The sequence below is a fragment of the Vulpes vulpes genome, chromosome 14, assembly GCF_048418805.1.
Source record: "Vulpes vulpes isolate BD-2025 chromosome 14, VulVul3, whole genome shotgun sequence".
In the NCBI taxonomy this organism is placed as follows: domain Eukaryota; kingdom Metazoa; phylum Chordata; class Mammalia; order Carnivora; family Canidae; genus Vulpes; species Vulpes vulpes.
The window spans coordinates 38,230,073-38,244,248 of record NC_132793.1 but is presented as its reverse complement, the minus strand read 5'-3'; the positions used below and the strand labels follow the sequence as shown (position 1 = coordinate 38,244,248).

At 38.5% G+C, this 14,176-nt stretch overlaps 1 protein-coding gene and 1 long non-coding RNA gene across 3 annotated transcripts in view; one reads left to right on the top strand and one right to left on the bottom strand.

Moving 5' to 3' along the window:
- The window catches only part of LOC112922752 (uncharacterized), a 217,799-nt gene that overhangs the window by 37,061 nt on the left and 166,562 nt on the right, over window positions 1–14,176 (top strand). The window lies entirely within an intron of this gene.
- The window catches only part of SPTLC3 (serine palmitoyltransferase long chain base subunit 3), a 148,929-nt gene continuing 145,010 nt past the window's right edge, over window positions 10,258–14,176 (bottom strand). For both annotated transcript variants that reach the window (XM_026002406.2, XM_072736404.1), the window contains exon 12: window positions 10,258–14,137. In XM_026002406.2, the coding sequence (XP_025858191.1) occupies window positions 14,024–14,137 (114 nt within the window). In that variant the 3' untranslated portion in view covers window positions 10,258–14,023. The remainder of the gene's footprint in view (window positions 14,138–14,176) is intronic.

Sequence of the window (14,176 nt, the reverse complement as noted above, 5' to 3'; positions counted from 1 at the left end):
GGTTGTCTTTCTTTCCTAACATCTAGTTCGGAACCTGACACACCATTGCTCAACAAATGATGGTGTAGGGAGGGGGTTTAGGAGAGTAGAGAGAACTTGGCCTTTGGACTCAAAAGACTGAATAGACTCTCATGGCTTCGTGACTTATGCCAATGGGCCAGTTACATGCTCCCCTTATTCTATTTCCTCATTTTAAACATTGAAATAGTGATGCTGGACTCAAATATTATTTAAGAAACAAATGAGTTAACAAATGTTCAGTGGCTGCTCTAGAATTTCTATATTGGGGGAACTTAGATCATACAGAAGTCTAGACAGAAGGGAAAACAGGGCTTTGCAGAAGATTGAGAATATACCATAAGTTGGGGAAAAAATCCCTCCAAACACCCTCTAGGTGCTGCCACAATATTTGTCATATTCTTAGACTAGGGCTTAGTAAGTTAAAGGAATTTAACCAAATGAATATGTTATTATTGGGTAATTAGGCACAAGATTGTCCTGGTTTGGAAATGTGCTGAGAGTATATTGGCAGTGTTTGTATCTTGTGATACATAATGTTATTGCAATCTAATGGTATGATTCCCAAAGCAGAAGCTTATAGTTTAAGGCAGAGTGCACCCTTGAAATCATTACTTTTTCCTTAGATTCTCTCTTGTGAGTGTCTGGGTCCTTGTGAGTTACTGTCAATCTCAGGAACCAAGATTCAGAATAGGATGAGGAACCCACCCCAAAGCCTGATGAGCGATGAGAAGATCAGGGTCTCTACCCTGAACATTGAGGATGGCCAATCCTGTCCCCCCAGAGTATAGACTCTGTAACATTGGGAGACTTGATGGGGAGTGGTGTTGGACAAATCAATAAATTCATCCTATACAACAAGGTGGGGTCCAGTTCTGTCAATATCCTTACCATGTTTGCTGCTGGGCAGTTGGCAGAGTGTCTTGAAAAATTTGTAGCAGGCTCCTCAAAGTAGATGACTGTGGAAGATAAAGGGACGTGGTGGTTAGATGTTAACTCTGAATTATGAACATTCCATATCTGAGATCCTGGTTTCACTCTGCATGGATCATAAGGCCTCTAAGGAGACATCTCCACTCTTTTGTCTCTGAATGAAGAGCCATAAACCTGTAAGCAGTCTTGACTAGTATCTTTAGGGCCTGGCACCTAGCCAGCAGGGACTTCAAATCAAATCAGAATACAAAAAAGAATTGTTAACCCAAGAGAGTAATGTTCTGGGCTATTCTAGTATATTGGTATTTTTCCTTCAAATTCAGTTTGTTTTATTTTCTAATTGTGGAAGATCACACTTCTTCCATCCCCTACACATGCTAGAATCTTTACCCAGAGAAAAATGGAGTACACTCATCCAGATATTTTCTTATGCATTATATAATAAAAGTTTAAAATATTTAATTAGTTTTATAAAAATATTTATACATCTATAAAAATATTTATACGTGTAAAAATATTTCCAATATCAATAGATACATTTTTTCAGTATCATTTAACCTTGAATTCATTAAACTTAAATAAATCTTAAAATAGATAAAAATCTTTAAAAAATGAGGAATCAAAATTAAGTCTATTTAGACAGTTATGTTATTTCTAACATTTAGATTTTGTAAATAATACTTTGATCCTTGTTGTTAAATCATTGTGATATCCTTAATTTGCTCTTAAACTCTCTTACATATACATGTGTATATATATATATGTAATTTTTATTATTTTTAATCTCTTAATTTCTTCAGACCATATTCCAAAAAATTTTCTTTCTAAAGAAAGTTTACTAATTCTCTCTTAAACTTCGTCTATTTAACCCTACTATTGAGATTTTATTTTCAATTATCATATTTTGACATTCCTAAAAGTTCCATTTTCCAAATATGTCCCCTCCTGATATTTTCTATTATTTTTTAAAAAATGTCTTTCTTTAATCATTTGAACATAACTTTTTATTGCGTCTACTGTCATTGTTTCTGATAACAACTCTCAGCACTCTGCTTGACAGTGGTTTCTTTTCCCATGAGTTTTGCAATTTTAGTTCCTGAGCTCATCTTCTGTGGGACCTCATTGAGAATCCTGGTGTAAGATTATGCCCCTTCAGAGAAACTTTCTCATACCTTCTGCCAAGCACACAATGGGTATTATCAACTCAGAACATGTTATGTGTTAATTCATAGACATGAAAATTCTAGTGTAAGTCTGAATGCCAAACCCATGAAATTAGATCTATGGTTATGGATTCTCAGAGTAGACCTTTTTTATTTTCTCCATTTAGATCCTAGAAAGAAAAATGTCATTGTCATCTCTATCTACTTTTGGATGAATTGTTCTTTTTTTTAAACGGACAGTTTTATTACTAGAAAACTTACCAACTTGTGATATTTGGAATCAAATACTAGACTAGCTTTCCATAACTTTTTAAAAAATATTTTATTTAAATTCAATTTGCCAGCATGTAATATAACACCCAGTGCTCATCCCACCAAGTCCCCTCCTTAGTGCCTGTCACCCAGTTGCCCCATCCTCCCTCACTCCTCCCCTTCTGCAACTTTGGGTGGATTGTTCTAGTTCAACTTCTCACCTCTCACTGGCCACAGTCCTTATCTATGTTCCCTACATGGGTGTTAAAACCCAAGCCTCTAAGTTATGAGGCCAGAAAACACCCATAGAACCTCCAGAGTTTCAGCTGAGCTGTTACAGTTTGAGATTCTAGGTTCCTCTTTATTTTTTTTAAGCCAACTGACTTCCCTAACTTTCCTGCAGGCTCAGCTCTGTGTCTGAAAGGATCTTACATTTTCTCTAGTTTTTTCTACTTTGTAATGAGAGAGTTTTGGTTGCTTAGACTGAAATGTTATCAGAAACTAAAGGTCTTCAGTATTTCTGCAGTATAAATTCTCAGAGGAAGAATTTCAAATTTAAGAGGCATGTACATTTTTAGTGTGTCTCATGTATTAATATTTGATAGATAATACACAATGTGGAAAGCAGTGTGGCCTTGGAATATCTTATGAGTACAACTCAAGAACACAATGTTGACCACAGGACAGCTTTGAAATAAGTTCTTAGCTCTTTGGTTAATTCAATCTGTCACCTTATTTCTTTTTCATTTTAAGCATCTTTTTATCAAAACTGTTTTTCAAGAAGCAAAAAGAGCAAGTTGTGAAGTGTGAAGCTCACTCTTAGAATTTTATTTCTGGTACATCTTCCCTTTAATAGAACATCTGTCTCATTATGAACTTTGGAAATATAAATCCAAGATGCCTGAATAGGAATGCTCATCGAATTCTGATGAACAAGAGTTTTCTTAAAGCATGTCCCCAGATTCTTACTTCTGGAAGGTGAGGACTTACTATATATAAATTCTCTGCTTACATCATGCACATCTGTATATAAGGCTGGTGAAAACAGAGGAAGATACTATATAGGGATGGGGCAGGAATGAATTAGTGCACAAGCTGTTATTTTTAGTGGCTACCTCTCCTAGTCCTTAAACTGTCACTGAAGAGTAGCTTTGAACAAGCTGCAAACCCCTGAAAGGTCATAACCCAGGAGAGGAGAGACTCCAGGAACGTGCACCAGGGAAGATGCAGATGGATAAACAAGCCATAAAGTGCACCATATTTTCTTTTTTCCAGCACTCACTGAAGAGTTGACCTCAGGCTATTACCCTGTGAAAGTGTAATTGTAAAAGAGCCAACCCCAAACAAACCTGTACTAATCCCTGGGTGGCTGGCTTTCCCCATCACTAATGAAACCCAGGAGGGTCCTGAAGTGAGGTGTGACAATTTGAGAGACAGAGTGAAGATCACAGAAGTGAGAAACCTATCACCTCTCTTTTCCCATCCTGAGGAGCATACGGGCTAGTTTCAGGATGCCCAAAGTTCTCATGGCCTAGACAGAAGTCTTATTGCCTGAGAGCTGCACAGGGTTGGACACTCACCTTCTCCTCTAGCTGACTCAGCTCAGCATTTTCAAAGGTGCCTTAGCTGAGAAGGGCATTCAGACATGACAGCCACTGCCCATGTCATTTCTAGGGAACCAGGTGGATGCATTCACATGGAAGGAGGTGATGAAGATGAGAAATGGTATAAGCCACTTCTCTGACCTGGTGGATGACTGATTGGCTGTGGGGCCACGACTCTGGCCTCCATCACAGGAATAGGGTTAGAGCTTATAAGTTCTCATCTATCTGACGGGGTAAATGTGGTGGTGCTGGAGCAGCACAGGGTGGGGAGGGGGAAGGGCTGGATATATAGGAACTGAGCTATTAGGGTGTTTATCTACCTTAATTCTGCTTCTTGTAGATCTCTGGATACTCCCTTGGGTAGTGGAATCAGGACCTGCCATACTCCTTAGAATGTGTCCAAAGAGTCAGGGTTGTCACTCATCAGACAGGGATAAGAGATGGGCTTCCTCCACACTCACTTTCCCTTTTTCCTTGTCAAAATCTAGAGCCTCAACCACACATGAAATGATTATGTATGAAACTATTATGTCTTCGGGCTTCGTGGAGCCATAGGAGGGAAAATCGCCTGGGTCCTTGCAACACTGTGTGGAGGAGTGGGCTTGCCAACCCCAGGCACTAATAGTTCCTCTTCTCCTCCTCCTCCTCCTCCTCCTCTTCCTCCTTCTAAGATTTTATTTATTTGACACAGAAAGAGAGTGAACATGAGCAGGGGGAGTGGCAGAATGAGAGGGGGGAGAAGCAGGCTCCCCACTGACCAGAGAGCTGCCTCAGGGCTCCATCCTAGGACCCCAGGATCATGACCTGAGCCAAAGGCAGACACTTAACCGACTGAGCCACCCTGGAGCCCACTAATTTTGACTTCTATATGAGTAAAAATAATAGTCTATCACCTCATGTTAGGAAACTTTAATTAATAAATTATCATTCTGAGATTTATTTTCATGATACTCCTAGATAAATTCTGCTTTTTTCTGGATGCCATGTCTTCCTTCGGTTAGGATGTATTTATTTTTGAGGATTAGTCAAATAACTTTTTAAGGAAAGGGTACTGAGGAAATAAACTTTCTGGACCTTTTATGGGGAAAGAAGTCCCTATTTTTCCCTCTTTTCATTAGGTAGATTTTTCTAGATACAGAATTTTAGATTTAAAGCTACTTTCCCTCTGAATTTGAAGGCACTGCTTCTTTGTCTTTTTTGCATCCAGTGATGCTAATGAAACTTAGTGATAGAAAAAGTGTCAAGGGACACAAACAACACATGGGCAAAAGACCAATACAAACAGCTAATCCACATATGAATAAGAGTGTATCACCAGTAAGTGGGAGTCAGAAATTAATGAGAACACATTTTCTTCTTTATCAGATTGACAAAGGTTACAAAAATGGTAACAGCACTGGCACAAATTGGAGAAATGAGTATTTGTATACACTGTTGATGGGTCTGAAATGAACAAAATTTCCAGAGGATAATTTATTTATTTTATTTTATTTTTGTTTTTTGAGAGAGAGAGAGAGAGAGAGAGAGAGAGAGCGTGCGTGTGAGGTGGGGAATGGTGGGGGGTGAAGGACAGGAGAGAGAAAGGATCCCAAGCAGGCATCAGTCCCGATGCAGAGCTAGACAGGCGGCTGATCCCATGACCCTGAGATTGTGACCTGAGCTGAAATCAAGAGTGGGATGCCCAACCGACTGAGCCCCGCCCCAGGCACCTCTGGAGGACACATTTATAATATTCAGAAATAAAATCTATTATTTTTACCTTTGTAGCTGAGTTTTTTTTCCCCCCTAGCTGGAAACTTTATAGTTCTTCTCTTTTATCTTTGGTGGAGCAAACTTTCATAAACATGCATTTAGGTGAAAGTTATTTTTATTATCAACTCAACATTTACTGAGCCATTTCCACCTTTTGTTTTGTTTCAGCTTCAGGGAAATAGTTCTTCTTTTATTTCTTTGATTTTTCCACACTGTCTTCAGTTTTCCTGATTTTTTCTTTCTCTAGTTATTATTAGATAGATATTGGTCCTCCTGTATGAATCTGTTATATTGTTTAAGTTTTCTCTCATGTCTTCTTTTGTCCTTTGCTTTATGGATATTCTTGTTTCCTCTTAAAAAATTTTTTCCTTAAGCAATCTCTATGTTCAATGTAGGACTCAAACCCACCACCCTGAGATTAGGAGTTGCATGCTCCACCCACTGAACCAACCAGGCTCCCCTGTCCTTTGCTTTATATTCTGAGAAATTTTTAAAATGTTTCTTGTTTTTTTTCTTTTGGTATATTTTCACCAAAATTTATATTTAAATATTTAAAATTTTCATGAACTCCAGTTCCTTTTCATATCAACCTATTCTTGCTTTGTGGATATGATATCTTCGTATAATTAAGGTTGACCAGCAAGGATAATAATTAGAATATTTAAAAAGTTCTCTTTTCCATAATTGTCTGTTTCTGAAACTGAATGTTTTTCTCTGTTTTCATGTTGGCCACTCATTTTGGTGTTGCTGATTTCCCTCAAATATCTGGAAATCTCTGATCTTCCATTCTTATTCACACTTGAGGTCTATGTTAATTAATTTGAGTAGCTGGTATATTTCTTCTTTACCTGGCTATTATAGATAATAAATGCACAGTAAAAATGTAATTTTAAAAACAGTGTTATCTTATTAGAAATGGACTCACTTTAATAAAATATTTTATTTTTTCTGTAAAATATGCTGGTAATACTGACTATTGATAGGACTTAGAGATTTATCTATGTAGAAAATCTATAACATTTGGTTGATCCTACTTAAAGTTGTCTCATTAACAAAATATCTTGGGATGCCTGGGTGGCTCAGCAGTTGAATATCTGCCTTCGGCTCAGGGCGTGATCCTGGGGTCCCAGGATCGAGTCCAACGTCGGGCTCCCTGTATGAAGCCTGCTTCTCCCTCTGCCTGTGTCTCTGCCTCTCTTTCTGTGTCTCTCACGAATAATTTATTTATGATAAATAAATAATATGATAATGATAATATGTCTTTAAAAATATATCTTATCAATGTATACTTTGAAGTTTTATCTAAGAATTTTTGAATTAAAATCTCTTCATAAATATTTATTTGAAAATGTTTTAGGGGAATTGAATAATATTTTTAAATATCAACACATTATTTTACGCATAAGGAAAACACATTGTATCATAGATAGCTATAATTTAGGACCATGCTGTATTGATGCCTGATATGGGCAGAGATGTTTTTATTTATTTTTTATTTTTTAAGATTTTATATATATATTTTAAGATTTTATATTTTTAAAGTAATATCTACACCCAATGTGAGACTTGAACTTACAACCCTGAGATCAAGAGTTGCATGCTCCACCAACTGAACCAGCCAGGTGCCCCTGGGCAGATGTTTTTAAGAAGATAAAGTATATGAAATTGGTATGGACATTATTAAAATAGTTGCATTTCTTAACTACAGTTATTTACAAAATAGACATATTATGGGAAAGTCATGTGTCGTTGGCAAAACAGATTTTTTTTTTTTAGAAAAACTCCTAGGCTGATTGACTACATCAACGTGTTGAAAAATTTTCATTCAAAAGATGCTAAGATCTTTTTCCATGATCTCACATTGCTACCCATTCATTTTTCACACATGGAGCCTTGTTCCTGCTGGGGCTCACAGTGAAGTTGTAGGCTACATTGATCTCCTCACAGTGAAGCCATTACACTTCTTTCAGTCTTCCTTACACATTTGCTCCATGCATGCTTAAAATCTGGAAAAAACATACTCATGGGGCTGGAGAAACAAAGAAGCAGCAATTTCCCTGCCTTATTCCTTGTCCAGTGATGAAGTAGAGAATATGATGTGGTGATTGGAGCCAGACCTAACCCTGGCCATAGGCATTGTAGCCGACCCAAACCTAATTAAGAAAGATCCTGAATAAACTTGGGTGAGAGCCAAAATCCCTAGGCTCCTCAATCAATATTTTTCATATAAAAATTAGCATCTGGGCTAAGTAAAAAGGAGCACTGTTTCATGCCACAGCAAAAAGAAAGAAAGAAAAATAAATAAGAAAGAAAGAAAGAAGAAAGAAAGAAGAAAGAAAGAAAGAAATGAAAGAAAGAAGAAAGAAAGAAAGAAAGAAAGAAAGAAAGAAAGAAAGAAAGAAAGAAAGAAAGGGGATTCCTGGGTGGCGCAGCGGTTTGGCGCCTGCCTTTGGCCCAGGGCGCGATCCTGGAGACCCGGGATCAAATCCCACATCAGGCTCCCGGTGCATGGAGCCTGCTTCTCCCTCTGCCTGTGTCTCTGCCTCTCTCTCTCTCTCTCTCTGTATGACTATCATAAATAAATAAAAATTAAAAAAAAACAATTTAGAAAGAAAGAAAGAAAGAAAGAAAGAAAGAAAGAAATCTCTTCTTGCTTCTACCCTGACCTCCTTATGTTGGATACATTACTGATTTGTATCTGTGATAATTTTCAGACCAGTTGACTTAGAAATGTCAAGTTCTGTCCTCAGCTCTGTCACAGGCATCAGGCTTTTCTAAATGGGTAAGCTGCTCTCACTTGTTCTCTTATTCCTGCTCGAGATACCCTGCTGATATATAAAGTTTAGCTGAAATAACTTTGTAAGAAATTTGACTGGAAAAGGAATACAGCATTCTCAGAAAAGTAAAGCAGACCCTGTTAGAGCTTTAGAAGTGCTCTTTACATACTGTGCATCCCCTGACAACTTCAACACACTGATCTTCCAAGATGAGTCCACTTTTAATATCTATGAAAATGCCCCGAGGATAATGTATATTGGAGTTCTTTGTAGAGTGTCTGACACATGATAAGTGTCCAAAAAAATGATTGACTTGCTATCTTTCAAGACACTACATACCTGCTTTAGAAATAATTCCTAGTCTTGATTCTGGAAATTTGCATGCAGGATATGAGATAGAGAAAGAAAACATTAATATTTGACTCATGGTCATGCTTTTGTTATCCTATAGACTACTTTTAAAAAATATTTTATTTATTTATTCATGAGAGGGAGAAAGAGAGAGAGAGAGAGAGAGAGAGAGAGAGGCAGAGGGAGAAGCAGGCTCCATGCCAGGAGCCCGATGTGGGACTCCATCCCGGGTCTCCAGGATCATGCCCTGGGCTGAAGGCAGTGTTAAACTGCTGAGCTACCCGGGCTACCCTACAGACCACTTTTAATGAGATTGAGACAAATTAAGTGATAGGTGAAGATATCTCTATCTTTTAGAGAGATTCAGTGAAATATTCCCTAATGAAATCATATGATTTCTGGGGCTTGCTTCAAAGTAATCTGTAAGTGGGGAACTAGATTAAAAAGATTAGCCATAAATTGATAATGTTTGAAGCTAGGTGATATAATGGATTTATTCTACTATTCTCTCTCTCTCTCTCACTCTATATTTACAATTTTCCATTTAAAATGTTTTAAAAGGGGCTGAATTAGACATAATTATTTTTAAGTGGATGGACTGCTGTCAGCTCAAAGCCAAGTTCTTCCCCCCGAAGTGCCTTTGGCCGAATGGAATTGTCTTGGCCAAGGTAATAGGTAATGCCCTCTCCCACACCTCTACCTTGGCAACTTGTATCTCATGTAGTTGATGTAGTATCTCTTGTAGTTGATGGCAGAAAGGGCATAGAAGCCTGACTCCCTTGCTTCACTTTGAGATAATTCTGAATGGCCATCTCTGATGCATAGCTCCCCAGGGGAGTGACTAAGGCCTTTTATGATAAAATCATAGTTAGGCTTCTCCCTTTTCCAATCCTGTTTCCGCGCTCTATCCTACATATTGTTCCATTGTATGTGGTCCCAGTGGTGTGCTGGTAAAGGTTTAGCAGATGGCTCTCCAGATCCCGAATTTGTAGTGTTTGCCGATTCCATGATGTAAATACTCTCCCTACATAATTTCAAGCTACCAAGATAATTTCTGATGTCACAGAAGGAGGAGTTGGGAACAGATGAGCACAATTGGTTCTTATGACATAGTTCAAGCCAGCGCCAGCCACCCTTGCCCATTTTCCCTTATGAAATTCTTTTTTTTTAAAAGATTTTATTTATTTATTCATGATAGACACAGAAAGAGAGAGAGGCAGAGACACAGGCAGAGGGAGAAGCAAGCTCCATGCAGGGAGCCCGACGTGGGACTCGATCCCGGGTCTCCAGGATCACGCCCCAGGCTGAAGGCATTGCCAAACCGCTGAGCCACTGGGGCTCCCCCCCTAATGAAATTCTTAAATGCAAATCTCTGAGTCTCTATTTAGGGTAATCCAAACACAGAACCATCAGTTATTTTTTATTATTGTCTATTTTGGTGATTTGTCCATTAAAGAAAATAATATTTCATAGGCAGAATGAAATGAAATTGGTCACTAAATGTTTCATGGAAACACACACACACACACACACACACACACGCTCATAATACTACAAGACAATGTCCCATAATAATTGCTTAGAAGCAATTAAAATACAGATGCCTTTTAATTTCCAAAAATTACACAGCTGCATAGGGTGTTCTGAGAAAATAGATTTCAAATATGTTGTCCATACAGAAATCAGGAAAAATAGCCAAGAAATTACCAGGTAAGTTCAAAATATAGTTGTTATTATTGCCATAAATTCAAGTACATGACAGAGAGTTAAGTTTTCCTCATTGAAAATTGTAAGTCAGAGTAAGCCATTTATAATACTGGTTATCTCTGAAGAAAATACAGAGGAACATTACATGTGTGAAGAATTGTTAACTTTTACCCTATTTGAGAGCTTTTGTTGGAGTAAATAAATAATCAGAGGCAGATTATTCTTAATATCCAACTTTGTAGAAAGAGAAGGTACCTGGATAATGGGAACAAAATGTCCCATTGAGAAGAGATGGGAATAATTCACTTAACTTTAGTAGTATAAACACCTTGTCAACAGAGAATCAGGACAAAGTTTGTTATGTTAGTAGGGACAACTGATCTATGCAAACAAAAGCTCCAACAATGGTTCTCAAATTATGACATGGGTTAGAAGCTCCTGAGGAGGCTGGCTGAATATAAGTTCCTGGGCACTACAGCTATTCTGATTATGTGGAAGTCTGGTGGGGGGCCCAGCGATCTGCATTTTAATAAGCTTCCTAGTGAATTCTGAAGCCCATGGTGTCTGTCAAACCAAAACATGCTGAAAGGCAGTGTAGCCAAACATCTACAATAACACAGTTCCACAATAAGATTAGGAATGTGTCTATGCCATTTCCCCGTTAAGCAAGTGTATCCCCCCTACGAATATCCCCCCTACGAATACCACTTTTAGAACACCTTCCATCTATTTATCAACCAGATTCTCACCAGAGCCAGATTCTCACCTCTGTATCTTTATACTCTTGCTTGCTCTGTAAAGGAAGGGAAAAGTGTGTGTGTGTGTGTGTGTGTGTGTGTGTGTGTGTGTGTAATAGTTCGAATGAGTTACGCACACACACACATGCATTTGTGCACACACACACATGCATTTGGGATGTTTGGGGTACATAACAGAGCTTGGTTAGAAAATTCTCGTTCTTAACCAAACTGGCCAAAGGGACATTTTGGCTGTGGTATAGTTCTTGAGACTCAATAATCCCTACCGATTTGAAATTGTGGTTTTATTAACCTAGCAGATGTTTTCTTATAAAAATTAAAAATTCTCATAATCACCTTCTTAACCAACCACATTCTACATATGACATATACTCTTATATTACCATCCCTGTGGGATCTGGGTCCTTCCTAATGTTCTCAGGAAGCATTGTATTTGGTTTATAGTTGTTCTCATAAGTGTATTCAGTGTAAACCCTCTGACAGAGGTAGTTTTTTTTTTTTCTTTTGTACCTGGGAATGTAATAAATTGTCCCAGGACTCTGGGATCTTGATGAAGCAGGAGTAATGTCCCCCTTGCTCCCTAGGCCATGTAGATAAATAATTATTTTCTTATCATGAGTCAGACTCAAGATCCTCCATAAAAGTCATGTGATAGATGAATATTCCTGCTTACAAAGACACGCCTCTAAAGGCTTAAAACTCAAAGGGTGGGTGTGAAGGGGTGTGTATGAAGATGATGGACATCTAGAATGGAAGGGGATGTTGATTGCTTGCTGTACCTCAGTAAAGCTCAGATGTTCCACTGCCCTCTTTGTCTACTGTTCCTTTTATAGAACTGAAGACATTTACACATTTTGGACAATTGACTAGAATTAATTTCATTTAAATGCACATTTTCAAGAGGAAAACTTTTTGGGGGGACACGTATACCACGTATATTTTCTTTGCATTGGTAATGGTGCACCAAATCATTGGGGAGAGTTGGAATTTAGTTATCACAACTAGTGACTGGATGGGGCAACTGCGTTGTCAGAATTCACTTCCTCTCCTCTTCTGCTGATAGTGATCCTTACAAATGTTTGTGAGAAACTTCATCATTGTGATCCACTTTTAAGTTGATATACCTGGTAGGGGTTATACTTTCCCCATAAAAAGCTTTCCACATTGATCACTTTTATCCTTTAATCAGTCATGAGCACCAGGGCATATTGCTCTCTTCAACACTGGTGTTCTGGCCTAGGTTTCTATCTCAGTACACAGCATGAGAGCTTGGGTCCATCTGTGTCATGAGTCAAACCTCTCTTGAAGTGATTTGTTTATACTGTCATTTGATGGAGTGGAATGTTCTGTAACTCATTCGAACTATTACAGAAGCTTTGCTAAAAGGTCACCACTGCTCTTTAGAGTTTCCAAATCTGGGAACCATCTGGGAGCTTGTTAAAGATAAGGTTTTCCACTGGCTTTTTCCATATCAACTAGATCCAATTAGCAAAGAGGTACTATTCCATTTAAGTTTGTGTTCACATTTAGAAAGAGAGAGACAGACAGAGCAGAGGCAGAAAGAGAGACAACTCAAGTAAATTACAGTTCGTTGCCCAATAGTGTACAAGCCCACTTTACACCAGAGTTGGATCGCATGTGCCAGCAGACAGTGAGAACTATTTAATAGGCTTGAACAGGGGTGTCAGTCTTGAAAAAGTTGAATAGAATTTGCTCTTTAATGTCGGTTTTGAATCAATACATTCAAGTATAGTCTGGAGAGTCAACTCTAAAGGAAATTGAATCTCACCATTTACTAAAAATTTAATAGGAAAATGACAAGTCATTCCTTAGAGGAATAAGGGTTATGTGTGCAAGTGAAACATTCACTCCACATGGCACCAAAAACCTTCCAGTTGCTGTAACATTACAGTTTTAGTCTAGGCCTAAAATTGGCTTGTGTTTGCTTTCTGCCCCTTTCCTTAGAAACAAAAGTCTTGAATTTTCCAAACCTCAAGAGCTCAGCTGTAAAACTGTAGGATACCAGCAAGAGGAAAAGGAAAGTTTCCTTCAAAGATATCTCTAGTCCCTGCTGGCCAGTCCTACTCTCTTTCTCCAAACATTAACTATGGCTTTGACACTCAGCCTTGGATAAAGTCCAAACACGGCAAATGGTAGAAGCAACATTTCTTTACCCTCCTGCCTGGAGCTCCCAGTGATATGGATGAGTTGTAGCTGGGGCACTTATGGGGAAACAAGGAGGTCGGCTACTGCCCACGACCCTTGCTCACATCTGCAGGTGAAATAAGTAAAAATATAGTGAGATTTACTGAATTAAAAACCCAAACCCTCTCATTTGGTTGGAATGCCTGAAAGAGTCTGGACCAAAGAATCTGCACAGTAGCAGCTAAAGCATGGGCTCGCTGCCATTAAAAATGTTCTAGGGAGTGTGTGTGTGTGTGTGTGTGTGTGTTTGTGTGTGTGTGTGTGTGTATTTGTAGTAGCATACTTGGGAGAGGAGAAAGTTAAAACCTGGAACCATATTTTTGTCTCTGCACTCCCGAGTTGGAGACATTAAAAACACAACATTTTCTTCAGTTCAATTAAGCTGGTGTGGAAACCAAAATTGTGCATAGAAAGGGGGGAGAAATCCATTTATATTTCTTTTGAGGCAAGGGGGGGGGTGTCTTTCTGGCAAAGTCTTTAGGTGCAACTCAGGACCAGGAAACTTAATCGTCCAGTTCAAAGCTTGTCTCATCGTAGAGTTCAGGGCGCGCGGACTTCCTGTGCCGGGAATACTTCAGTTGCAGGAGATCACCCATTTCATCCAGGTTTTCCAAAACCTGCAAAGAGATTGCCTTCCATCAGTTATTTTTTAAACC